Source organism: Rhinopithecus bieti, unplaced genomic scaffold (assembly GCF_001698545.2).
Source record: "Rhinopithecus bieti isolate Rb0 unplaced genomic scaffold, ASM169854v2 scaffold_39586, whole genome shotgun sequence".
Lineage (NCBI taxonomy): Eukaryota > Metazoa > Chordata > Mammalia > Primates > Cercopithecidae > Rhinopithecus > Rhinopithecus bieti.
The window spans coordinates 2,234,885-2,247,253 of NW_016816842.1; the positions used below are offsets into that span (position 1 = coordinate 2,234,885).

The 12,369-nt window shown below is 41.8% G+C and overlaps 1 protein-coding gene across 5 annotated transcripts in view; it reads left to right on the forward strand.

Moving 5' to 3' along the window:
* Positions 1-12,262, forward strand: part of HACD2 (3-hydroxyacyl-CoA dehydratase 2) — a 95,657-nt gene extending 83,395 nt beyond the window's left edge. For all 5 annotated transcript variants that reach the window (XM_017855333.1, XM_017855331.1, XM_017855332.1 and 2 more), the window contains 3 exons: positions 2,887-3,008; positions 4,873-5,051; positions 10,905-12,262. In XM_017855333.1, the coding sequence (XP_017710822.1) occupies positions 2,887-3,008; positions 4,873-5,051; positions 10,905-10,987 (384 nt within the window). In that variant the 3' untranslated portion in view covers positions 10,988-12,262. The remainder of the gene's footprint in view (positions 1-2,886; positions 3,009-4,872; positions 5,052-10,904) is intronic.
* The last annotated feature ends 107 nt before the right edge of the window (positions 12,263-12,369 follow it).

Here is a 12,369-nt window from a genome sequence, read left to right on the forward strand (position 1 = left end):
TGAGCCACTGCGCCTGGCCCATTTTACCATTTTTAAGTGTATAGTTCAGTTGCAGAAATACTTTCCCATTGTTGTACAACCATCATCACCATCCATCTCCAGAACTTTTTTAATCCTCCCAAACTGGAACTCTATACCAATTAAACAGTAATTCTCTATTTCCCATCTTCCCAGCTGCTGGCAACCTTCTGTCTCTACTTTTTGTCTCTGCCTCACCCTAGGTACCACATATGAGTAGAATCACACAGTATTCACCTTTTTGTGACTGGCTTATTTTACTTAGCATGATGTCTTCAGGGTTCATCCATTTTGCAGCATGTGTAAGAATTTCCTCCCTTTTAAGGCTGAATAATACTCCACTGTATGTATATAATAATACTCCACTGTATGTATAGACCACATCTTGCTTATCCATCCATCAGTACACACCTGGGTTTCTTTGCCTTTTGACTGTTGTGAATAATGCTGCTATAAACATGAGTGTACAAATATCTCTTCGAGTCTCATTGATCATACTGGTTTTAACTTATGCATTACATTTGCCCATTTTGTGTTATTGGTTTATAATTATCTATAAATCACATAAGGCAATCTCTTTATCCAAATCCCTTCTTGATAACAATGTTGCATTTCCTATTGATTGGAAGATATCATTTTGCACAAAATGGTCATTTCCTGCATCCCTAGTATTTTAAAAAAGACTTATGCCATCGTCTTCACAGCTAGACTCTGGGAACAGACTGCTTTCATACTTAGTCTGAGTTTGTCATAGTTCTTTTGGCTAAGATCTAACTTGGGGATGGATGGGAGGTAAATAATAACCAACCTCTAGGCTGGGTCAAAGCAGGAGGTTTGGGGGGGGTTTTGAGTTTTGTTTGTTTTTGCCTATTTGAAGGTCACTAAGACTACACAGAAACTATCAGGCACCATAAAGAAGGCAACTGAGTCTCGGAGTAACCCAATTAGGACTGACTTCATTTACTCGGCAATTATTTATTGAGCTCTTACTTGTGAAAACAGTGTTTTGGAAAACAGAAGATGAATAAAGCACATTCCCTGCTTTCAAGATGTTTACAGTACAAAATATTAAAGGCAATCCTATTATAACCCAGAGCTCTTTAGGCAAGGCTTCCACTCATAGCTGTAAAACTATCTCCTTAAGGAGGATTATAAAATACATCAAAAGCAAAGTGTGCTTTTATATTTATATTATATTTTGTTATAGATGGATTCAAGTAAGGATTTGGAGACAGACTGAAAAATCTCTCCATGAAAGCTTTAGAGGTGTTTGGCTTTTGCTTTACTTTGGCTAATATGAGAGCACCAGGAAAACAGAAAGTACTCTTGCTCTTGACAGTATGAAATTCTTATTATTTTTAGAGAATAGTAACTGTGCATTTATGAAATTCTTTGTCAGAGCAATTTAGTTAATAGATATGTAAATGACTACTTATTTCATTGTGTAGGTGGATCGCTCCATGTACACTTTCTGAGGAAGAATATAAGTGCTAAAAACTATTAACATTGCAAATGGAAAGAAGCAAAAGTGAAGGCTAGAATGCCGTTCCCTCGCTGTATTAGGTATTAGGAGTGGGACAGAAAGTCCATCTTGTCAAGATTTGTTCGATTTATGGGGTGGGATTTCTTATTTATGTCCGACTCTTGGACTGTTTTTTTGTTTTTTTGGGTTTTTTTTTTTGGATATATGGAAACTAATATGAATTGGGGTGCAAGGGTATTTCTTGTTGATTTTCAAGCACAAAAGTTCATTACAAACCCAGCTGGGAAGGGATTGGGGGAGGTGCTGAAAGTTAAAGCCACAGCAGTAAATTTTCAATACAAGAGAAAACCTCCTAAAAAATCACCGAGGGGCTCTTTTAAACCTTTATTGTTTTTTTCAGCATAAAAACAACTTCAGAGGAGGCTGGAGATTTCAAAGCTCTCTGGCTCTGTCTCCTGGGAACAGTGTGGAAGCTTCCCTAATCATAGAGGAGTTAATGCAGGCCTCCTCTGGGGGGAGAAGTCTCTAATGGGAGGAAAAAAATGGGCCCTTGCCTTGCAGATGGTCCCCAGCCCTCCCCTCACTGGAATTCTTCTTGCTCTGTGAGCTAGCCTCATCTTCAGTTGTGCTTTTTTTTTTTTTTTTTTTGAGACAGTCTCACTCTGTCACCCAGGCTGTGGTGCAGTGACACACTGCAACCTCCGCCTCCCAGGTTCAAGCAATTCTCCTGCCTCAGCCTCCTGAGTAACTGGGATTACAGGCACGTGCCACCACACTTGGCTAATTTTTTGTATTTTTAGTAGAAATAGTGTGTCGCCATGTTGGCCAGGCTGGTCTCAAACTTCTGACCTCATGTGATCCACCCACCTCAGCCTCCCAAAGTGCTGGGATTACAAGCGTGAGCCACTGCACCCAGCCCAGTTGTGCTTTAATCCTTACATTCCCCTCTTGTGAAATTGTCTTGAGTTCGCAGCTGTCACGCAAATCAAGAAAAATTCTTGGTAATGGATCCCAAGCTCTCCACCACTTTGCCCTCCCACCTTCCTTACCTAACTGCTGTTGGCTCCCACTGACATCAGTCCACATTCTCCGCATGAGGCTGGCAAACCTACAAAACTCCCACCCCTCGTGTTTGTTACCCTGCCCTGCTGCTCTCGCTCCTGGTGACTGAGGCCCTTCGCACTTGGCCCTCATCTCTGGAATGTACACAGCTGTCATCCTAGGCCCCAGCTCCTTTACACGCAAGCTCTTTCTGCTGTACAGGGGCCCTGAGGATAGAGACCAGCGGCTGTGCCGACTCACTCCCTGGCTCTGCCGGGTGCTGCACACTGTCTTCATTAACGTTGTCTGTGTGGTTTTTTTCTTTTGTTTTCCTCTTCCTTCAGGTACAGAGTGAAGACAGTGTCCTCCTGTTTGTTATTGCCTGGACGATCACGGAAATCATCCGTTACTCCTTTTATACATTCAGTCTGTTAAACCATCTGCCTTACCTCATCAAATGGGCCAGGTAAAAAAGCACATGGAATGAAGGCTCACTTTTGAAATGGTCTGTCGTTGCATTTACCTTTTATTGCCTAAATATTGCCTCCAAATAAAATTGATACAGGGGTTGGGTAGAAATCTTGTCTGTAGATTTCATCAGAATAGGACTCTGTACTTAACTTTGACTAACGGAAATACTGTTTTAAGGTTTTTATATTTTACTTACAATATTTTAATTGGAATCAGTTCTTTTCAATTAAATTATACAGTATTTTCTTTTTTAAAAAAATTTCATCACCAAGTAGCAATCAGTAGAGATTTGCTGTAACATCCCTTTTTTGTCCATATCATCACATTTTACTGATGAGCTTCTGCCATTGTGATGGGTGTTTTTGGACCAAGTCCTATTCTTCTAGTCTCAGTTTTGCCAAGAAGCTGTGACTCTTAAATTAATTTTTAGGTAATAACAAGCATTACATGGCAGTTTTAGTGTATCGCTGTTATTTTGCTTTGTTTTTACAAGTAATGATGACTTTGGTAAAAGGCTAGTAGTTCATCTGCTTACCTTAATGAGTCCATGAGACAGTTGTAGGCAGTTTTCTGAGCTGGGAAAGACTTTGAGGGAGAGTGACAAAGCAGAAGGATCCAAGTTGTCCCTGGAGCTGAAACGCCTTATTTGGTGGAAGGAAAGCAGTGGTTCCTAGACTATTTATGAGTTCAGTAATTAAATTAGGGACATAATCCGATTGTTTCCAACATTTCGAGCATGGGAACTCCTTCGTTATTTTATTGTTTTCTCATTTGCAATGAACATTTTTATTAGGAAAGGGGAAGAATGGGAAACAGAGCAGTTACTAACCAACTTGGACAGCCACTGTGAAAGCTGTTTACCCTGGTTGTTAGGGAAGTCTGTTGACCAAGCCCTGATTTTACTGTTGGAGAAAGATTCTTTCGTCCACTGTTCTCCATGGCCTCTGAAAGATTTTTTTCCACCATCCTACTTAGTGTGGCTAAAATTGGCAGTGGGGAATATGTCTTCCCTTCCACTTCAGAGATTTTCAACACAATTCATGTGTTGAAAGACTACAAAAGTTTGTAGTCCGTTGCACATTGTGAGCCACAAACAGCCAAAGGCTGTTGAAAGTCTGAGCTGATGATTCCTTTAGCAATACTTACAGCGGCTTACAGTTCCATAGGGAAGTGACTGCTCTCTGAATTCTTTGAGGAATGTGGAGAACTCATTTTAAAGAGAGAAAATTATGCAGATTCCCCTCCCATGTGACGATAATCGTAATTGTGGGGTGTTTTGATTGGAAAATTACATAGTAACCAAAAGCTATTATGAATTTTAAATTTTTTTAATTGCATATATTTAATTTTTCACAATAGCACGTACAAACATTTGAAAAATAGTAGCAGTATACAGATGTTTGTGCTATTTTTGTTGTTATTCAGTCTTTGCATGTGGTGTGGCATGCCTAGACCACATGTTCCAACACCTCCACCACTACCACCCCAACCCCATCCCAAGACCCACAGGGCAGGACCCTTCAGTATAAACCATGACTCAGTTCCCCTACTTTACCAGCATTTGGCATCACTTTAGTTATTTTAGGGCATAATTTTGAAGAGTTGTTTATTTCATTAGACCAAATTTTGAGGCTGCCTGAACAGACTTTATTTTGTCATTAGACCATTTGGAAGCATATACCTGCTGTAGGCTGGTTTCAAAAACTGGCTTGTAAAACCTGAATCTGAATAGCAGGTAAACAGGAAAATGTATAAACAATCATTTTCTAAAAGACCAGGACTGATAGAAGGGTGGGAAGTGCAGCTTCCTCCTAAAGCTGACTTTGAGCCTCAGTAATGAATATTTTGTTTTGCTTTAGGTACACACTTTTCATTGTGCTGTACCCAATGGGAGTGTCAGGAGAACTACTCACAATATACGCAGCTCTGCCCTTTGTCAGACAAGCTGGCCTGTATTCCATCAGTTTACCCAACAAATACAATTTCTCTTTTGACTACCATGCATTCCTGATTCTAATAATGATCTCCTACATTCCAAGTAAGTAAACAGTTATGCATATATTTAATTATGTTTTAAAATTTTGCTCTACAATAACTAGAGTTAAATATCTTTGACTGTTTTTGCACTATATCCAACTAAATGTAAATCTCATTTATTGGGAATTCTTCTTGGTTTTTTTGAATGCTGACTATCAAAGGGAATTTTTTCCAGTAGTAATTGAATAAAGATGAACCCTTCTCAATACAGTTGCCAAAATGCAGCAATTCTCAGCATGTGGGTTTGAAACTGAGTACCAGGCTAGGTTAAGTATATATTGGGGAAAGTACTGAATGGAAAACAAAAAAGCCATTAAAGGCCTTACCTTGATTGTAGTTTTCTGTCTCAAGAACTGCTTGTTACAGTATTTGAAAAACATGGTAAAAAGACTTTTGCATTGGTTACTATATTGAAATAGACATTTAACTTCATTTTGAATTGATTGATAGTTAACTAGAAACATAACAAAATAATAATAGATTTATTTTTTTCCACATTTTTCATTTTCTTGTTGAGCACTGATTGGGACACAGTGTTCTCTTCAAGATGGTTTTTAATTATTTTAATAGTACTGCTGAAGATTTAAGTATATGGATAATCAAATGTGCCTATCAGTGTATTCAGTGGCAGAGAAAAAGACACGTTTGATGTCTCTGTGAAGTGAGCCCTACTTTCTGAGGATGAAGAGTTTAGTCCTTTGCTGAAATTCTGATGTTCAATTATAAATCCTATGATTGATTTCTATATACCAAAAGATCTTCTTATAACCAAGGACATACAATGTTAGTGGTTCTTCTCATTTAGCTATTTCTATAACCATTGTAACTCTGAATCTTATTTTAATCTAGAAAAGATGCTATATTCTTCCCTAAACCCCAGGTTAAATTCAGACAGGGTTGGACTTCTCTTCATTCCACGGCATCACCAGAATGAATCATCCTAACAAAGTGACATGCTTGTGTCCCTCTGTGGAAAATTGCATTTCATGCTTTGTGAGAAAAAAACTACATCCAGATTTCATGTGAGGGTTTATCTTGCAGAAATTCTTGGATACAATTCTGCTTCATGATTCATTTTCCACTCTTTATTCATGATTGAGTCCTCCTCTCTAGTGCTGGAATCATAGCAACCAAGAGGCCATCTCTCTTCAAATGTAGAAAGTAGTTGATTTTCCAACAGACGATAAATGTGAAATCATCTAAATGTTTAAGTAATAAAAATTAACTAATAGTTTTTCACCTTTCTAATTTTGTTTTTTTTAGAGTTTCATTTTCCAGTCTCTAGAGCAGCAGTTCACAGTTGCAGTTTTACCACACCCAGAGTAACTAACACATATTATCCCAGTGGGCACCACAGGCTTTATTTGAATTCACCATGGTCAAATGAATAGGAGACATGTACCATACTGAGTGACTGGGAGAGGGGCAGGGAGGTTTTTATGAAATCAGATCTATAACAAGCTGCTTCCACATTGACAAAAATCTAGGGGTTCCTACCTGAGAGTTCCTGCAAGACTTCCAACCTCTCCAGGAAGCAGGGCTTCCTTCCAGGAACTACTCCCCAGGGCAGCCTCCATCTGTCTGCATGTTTGTCTCTTTGTGCTCTGGTAGCCAACCAGTGCTGAGCTTCACCTCTTCCTTCTGAGCTCTTGGTGTAGTGACAGTGCCTGGGTTCCACATGCGGCCTCCATGACGATAGCGTTCCTGAGGGAAACCCACTCCTGTGAGCTTTTCATCTTGGTCCTGAGAGAGATAGAGGAAAGAGAAGACACTGACCCCAGAGCCAGCTGTCTTTTAGAGCAGCAGTCCCCACAACCTTTTTGGCACCAGGGACCGGTTTCATGGAAGACAGTTTTTCCCTGGGCGGTGCGGGGGATGGTTTCAGGGTGAAACTGTTCTACCTTAGATCATCAGGCATTAGATTCTCATAAGAAACATATAACCTAGATCCCTTGAATGTGCAGTTTACAACAGGGTTCACACTTCTGTGAGAATCTAAAGCCACTGCCGGTCTGACAGGAGGCAGAGCTCAGGCAGTAATGCTCATTTGCCCACCACTCACCTCCTGCTGTGCAGCTCGGTTCCAACAGGTAGGGGTTGGGTACCCCTGTTTTAGAGAGTAGGAAAGGACTCTCCTCCCAACAGAAGTCTGCTTTCTTTCTTTTTTTTTTTTTTTTTTTGAGACGGAGTCTCGCTCTGTCACCCAGGCAAGAGCTGGAGTGCAGTGGCCGGATCTCAGCTCACTGCAAGCTCCGCCTCCCGGGTTCACGCCATTCTCCTGCCTCAGCCTCCCGAGTAGCTGGGACCACAGGCGCTGCCACCTCGCCCGGCTAGTTTTTTTTGTATTTTTAGTAGAGACGGGGTTTCACGTTAGCCAGGATGGTCTCGATCTCCTGACCTTGTGATCCGCCCGTCTCGGCCTCCCAAAGTGCTGGGATTACAGGCTTGAGCCACCGCGCCCGGCCGGGAAGTCTGCTTTCTTTACCTTAAGTAATTGCCCCTTGCAGTCTCAGCCTCCTTTTGGTAAGAGAACTTGGCTCAGTTAAAGTCTAACATAATTTCTTTTTCTAAGGCAGCTTACCTCTTGTAGACCAGGGAAAAGGGTGGATCTCAAATAATGATTAAAAGATTCCCTGCAAACCTCGGACTCCTCACCCAGGTTCAAGATGGCACACAGACCACCTCTCCTGTTGCGAGTCACCTGGTGCCTACTGGTCTGTGCTCTGGCCTGAGCCAGCAGCTCTGGATGTCCTCAGGGGTTCAGGTTGTTACTGTTGAGGCCAGAGTGTACAGTTCATTCTGGCCAGCTGCACGTTTCCAAAGTTTCCAAAGCTTTATATTTATCAGAAGAAAATGCAGAATTAGGAGGTTGCTGTTGACATGCAGTCTCCTTTAACAAATTTGGTTTTCTTTCTACAAGGTAGTGTTCTTTTAATCTTTAATGGCAAGTTGATGATGCACATGTATTATATAAAGTAACACCTCCTTTTCATGGGCCTCATCCATTGTTGCGCTGTTCCACACACAGCCTAAATTGTGGCTCATGAGACTTGGCCCCAGGAGTTTCCTTATATTGGGGTGCCTTGGCCAGGTGCTCCTCTCCTATTCTGCTGTAGTTGCAATATATACAGGATTAGTACAACACAGTCCCTGCAGGACTCAGTAGATGTCTAAGGCCTGTTTACATTCCACCCCCAAATTGGTGAAAATTGGTTATGGGGGAGGGAGCCAAAAAAGGGCAAGATACATTGATGAGGAGTGAGGACCTGGAGAAGCTGGCACTTTCCGGGTTGTCAGTAACCATAACCACACCTCTGATTTTTAGAGCAACCAAGGAGACTTGGCCCAGGCAGAGAGCATATCTGGTGCTCTCGCCCTCCACAGTTCTCTCCCCAGAGGGGAAGAGAGCCCCAAGAGGGCTGGCCATCTTCTTAAAGAAAGGTGGGCCCAGCAGCACCCACACCCCGCTGAGCCCCAACACACAGGGACCGACACACACACGAGCCCAGCAGTGTCCCCATTCTGTGTCCCCTGAACTGGGAGAACAGAAGGTGGAATTCTCAATAGCCTGTTCTCAGGTTGAGGGGTTTTTTCAGTACTATTCCTCAGTGTAGCTCATGTTGTTAAAAGTAGCAGCCATGCATCTGGAAAGCTTTCAGTCTCATGGTCGGGTTCAGTCTGAACATGTAGGTGATTGAGATGGAGACAGAATCACAGTTCTGGTCAGCCAGAAGGCCACTGCCTGAACTGTGGAGAATAGGTCAGGCACCCTAGGCCCTTGGCCTCCCATCCACATTCCTTTCTCTGGGTACTGAGGAATCTCTGGGAGATGTAAAGGAGTGAAAGCACCATCATCTGACCCTTCTGGTAGGTAGCAGGCCCTGCCCATGGAAATGAAGGTCTGCATGGCCATCTTCTTCCTTGAACTGCCACCAAGGGCTAAATGCATAACTTCCAGGTCATTCTTCTCCCCCCGGGCCATCTGAGCCAGCTGTGAGGCTGCAGCTGCCGGTTGTGTGAACACAAATGCAACCAGTGGGAAGGTTTTGAGCATGCCCAGCTCACAGTTTCCCTTCGTTACAGTAAATCTATAGAAATGGGACTGGCCCCACATTTTTAAATGATTACAATTAACATTCCTTATGGTTTTTAATTATATCTTGATTTCCAGTTTTTAGATTATAGAGCTTGTCAGATTTTCTGACTTTCATGCCAAAATAGTTCTCTGCCTGTTGAATTATATGTTTAAGTGAGGTCTTTCCTGTGAACAACGTCCTGCCTGGCAGTATCGGTGGCGTGGATGGCAGCCCTGTTCCACATGATGCCTCCTCTGCAGGTTGGCAGATCTTTGTCACACATGCACTGGTGTCCGGCATACTTTGGGAGGATCATTTGAAATTTGGCCAGCTTGGAACCCATTTAAAAAGGAAGAAACTTGTCAGGAGAGAGTTGGGAGTAGTAGAAATTATCTTCCAAAAAATATGCGTGACCGTCTGAAAAAGAGAGACTGGGCTGGGCTTGGTAGCTCATGCCTATAGTCTTAGCACTTTGGGAGGCTGAGGTGGGCACACCCCTTGACCCCAGGGGTTCCAGACAAGCCTGGGCAACATAGGGAGATCCCATCTCTACAAAAAATGCAAAATTAGTCGGATGTGAAGTGGTGTGCACCTGTAGTCCCAGCTACTCAGGAGGCTGAGCCGGGAGGATTGACTGAACCCAGGAGGTCCAGGCCATGAGCCAAGATCACAGCACTGCACACCAGCCTGGGTGACAAAGCAAGACCCTGTCTAAAAAAGTAATATCAATAAAATAAAGATTGGAGCTGTTGGAGAGATGAGGAGAGGAAGGGTATTGTACAACAAAGAGCATTTCACCTGGAGTTGTTTACACACAGTAACCTTGTGAAGCCTGGGTGGCTCAAACTGGTATTTCCTAGAGGGACACTATAGGCATTTTGGGTGGGATACTTCTTAGTAGTGGGTACTGTCATACATTGTGGCATGTTTTAGCATCCCTGGTCTCATATGCCAACTGCCAGTACCCTTTCCCTTTCTCCCTTATTTCCAAATAGTCAAACTATCGAAATAGTTCCAAATAGTTCTGAGGGAGGCAGTACCACCCCATTCATTTGAGAACCAGTGCTTTTTGAAGTATTCTGTGAAATGACCAAGAACAGAAGAATCCCCAGTGCCTAAGACACTGGCTTGCATTTCATAAGGCCTTTTTTTTTTTTTTTAAACATCCAAACCTGGCTTAGTTGTGTTCAAAGCAAATGTTGTGGCATTCCTTCTCCTCCTCCTTAAGTCTTTACCCAAAACTACTTCCCAAAAGAGGTTATTCTTCCCAAAGAACCACCTGTCCTGGGACCAGATGGGGCTAGGCTGAGGGTCAGGAGCCAAGAGTCTGGTCCCAATTCTGTCCGGGACTTACTATGAGACCCCAGGCAAGTTGATCACCCTCTCTGGAGCTCAAATTCCTCCTCTTTGAAATAGGAATAATAACTTCATCACTGGAATTCTTCACCTGGTTGTTGTGAAGTTAATCAGAATAAATGTGGAGATAATACATGAAAGAATATTATTTGGCTGCTGTGTGGCATCGAGATAGGTCATGATAGTGATAATAGTGTCTGTCACTGTATTCCACACCACTTTTTCCCTCAGCTAAAGTAGGAAAAGAAAGATGGTAAGTCTCTCTGTGTTTTTTCTCCCTTTCCCCAAGCCCGCTTTGTTACCTTCCTTGGTTGCTGGATGAGAAATTAGTCAGAGGGTTAGAGAGGACCTCAAGTTCATATGCTTTAAATAGAGCATGCAATTTTAAACCATCCTCTTAACCAACTTTTCTTTTCTTTCAGTTTTTCCCCAGTTGTATTTCCACATGATACACCAGAGAAGAAAGATCCTTTCTCATACTGAAGAGCACAAGAAATTTGAATAGTTCCTGCTTTCTGCACCTCCCACCAAAACAAACTTTTCAATGATCAAAAAATGCTGCAGACTTTTTGAGTTCCCAATACGTTTCATAGAAAATAAGTAAGAACTATTTTAAAATATTCAAACAAAACTAAAACAAAAATCCAGTGTCACGTGGGCCTGAGATTTTATTTTAGAAAAAGATTGTTACATAAAACACCCTGGCCAGTTCATTTCAGCATGCTCTTTCAACCAGAAGTTCCTAATATTTATGATGGCACTAGAAAGGGATTTGGCATTTTATGTCCTTCTGTGTCCTTCATGTATCTGATCAATAAAGACCTGTAACACTAAGTACTTGAGAGTTACAGTCTGAATAATGAAGTCGTACCAACCGAATAGCCCAGCTTGCAGTATAGTTATGTTTCAGTCTGCAGTGTGTTTAGCATTCCCTTGTCAAAGTGCTTGACTGCATGCTGGAAACTATTTGTATTTTTGAAGCGGCAAACTCTGTTCTCTGGAATGCTCTGAAGTTATGGCTGGGACCTATCCCCTCATATCTAATGAATGAATTATAAAATGTATATGCCTATGAAGCTTCGGGGTAGTGCCCATAATCAGAAAACAACTTAGAACCCTTTTGTTTGTTTTAAATTGAGTCATTACTGCCTGCCACTAAGAAACGTGCTTGAATCTAATAAGTATGTGTATACCGTAAAGAATATATCTTATCTGGAGCTCAGCCTCAATCATATCTTAACAAAATGACAGGTCTCAGAAAGGGGGAGCTCAGTAGCTCATAAGCGACAAATCCTTTTCACAGCACTGTTCTCAGAACACCTCTGAGTAACGTGTTTGCCAGTAGCTGTTCTCACTGATGCACCGATGACCCTGAAGAAACTGATGCAGCCACGTAGGAATGGAGGCTCTGTTACTAAAAGCACATGGAACGTGTTGCTTTAGAAAGGTAGTCGGAAAACATTCAGGAATAGGTTTATACACCATTATTGTTTTATTTTTTAATTTTCATTCACTCTTCTGTTTGGATACTTTTGCTAATTAAGGTCCTATGTTAATTTCCACCAAGCTGTAAGTCCATAGGCAGTAAAACATTCCGCTTGGGCCATCATGAGCTAAAAGCAGTATCATCTCCGCATGTTGGAGCAGCCAAGAAGTAGTTTGGTCCTACCGACATTGTCTCATCCATGTCACATCCTCATATGATTTAATTGCTCAACCATGCATTTAAAACTCCTCAAGAAAGGGCTGGTACTGCAACTGTAGGTAAACTGAAAAAAAAAAAAAAGAGTTGGATGAAAATGTGAAAGCCCAAGTTTAGATGTGCATTAAGTATTAAATAGCTATCTTTATGGAGCCTTTTTTCCTCCCCACCCCTGCAGCTTCTTC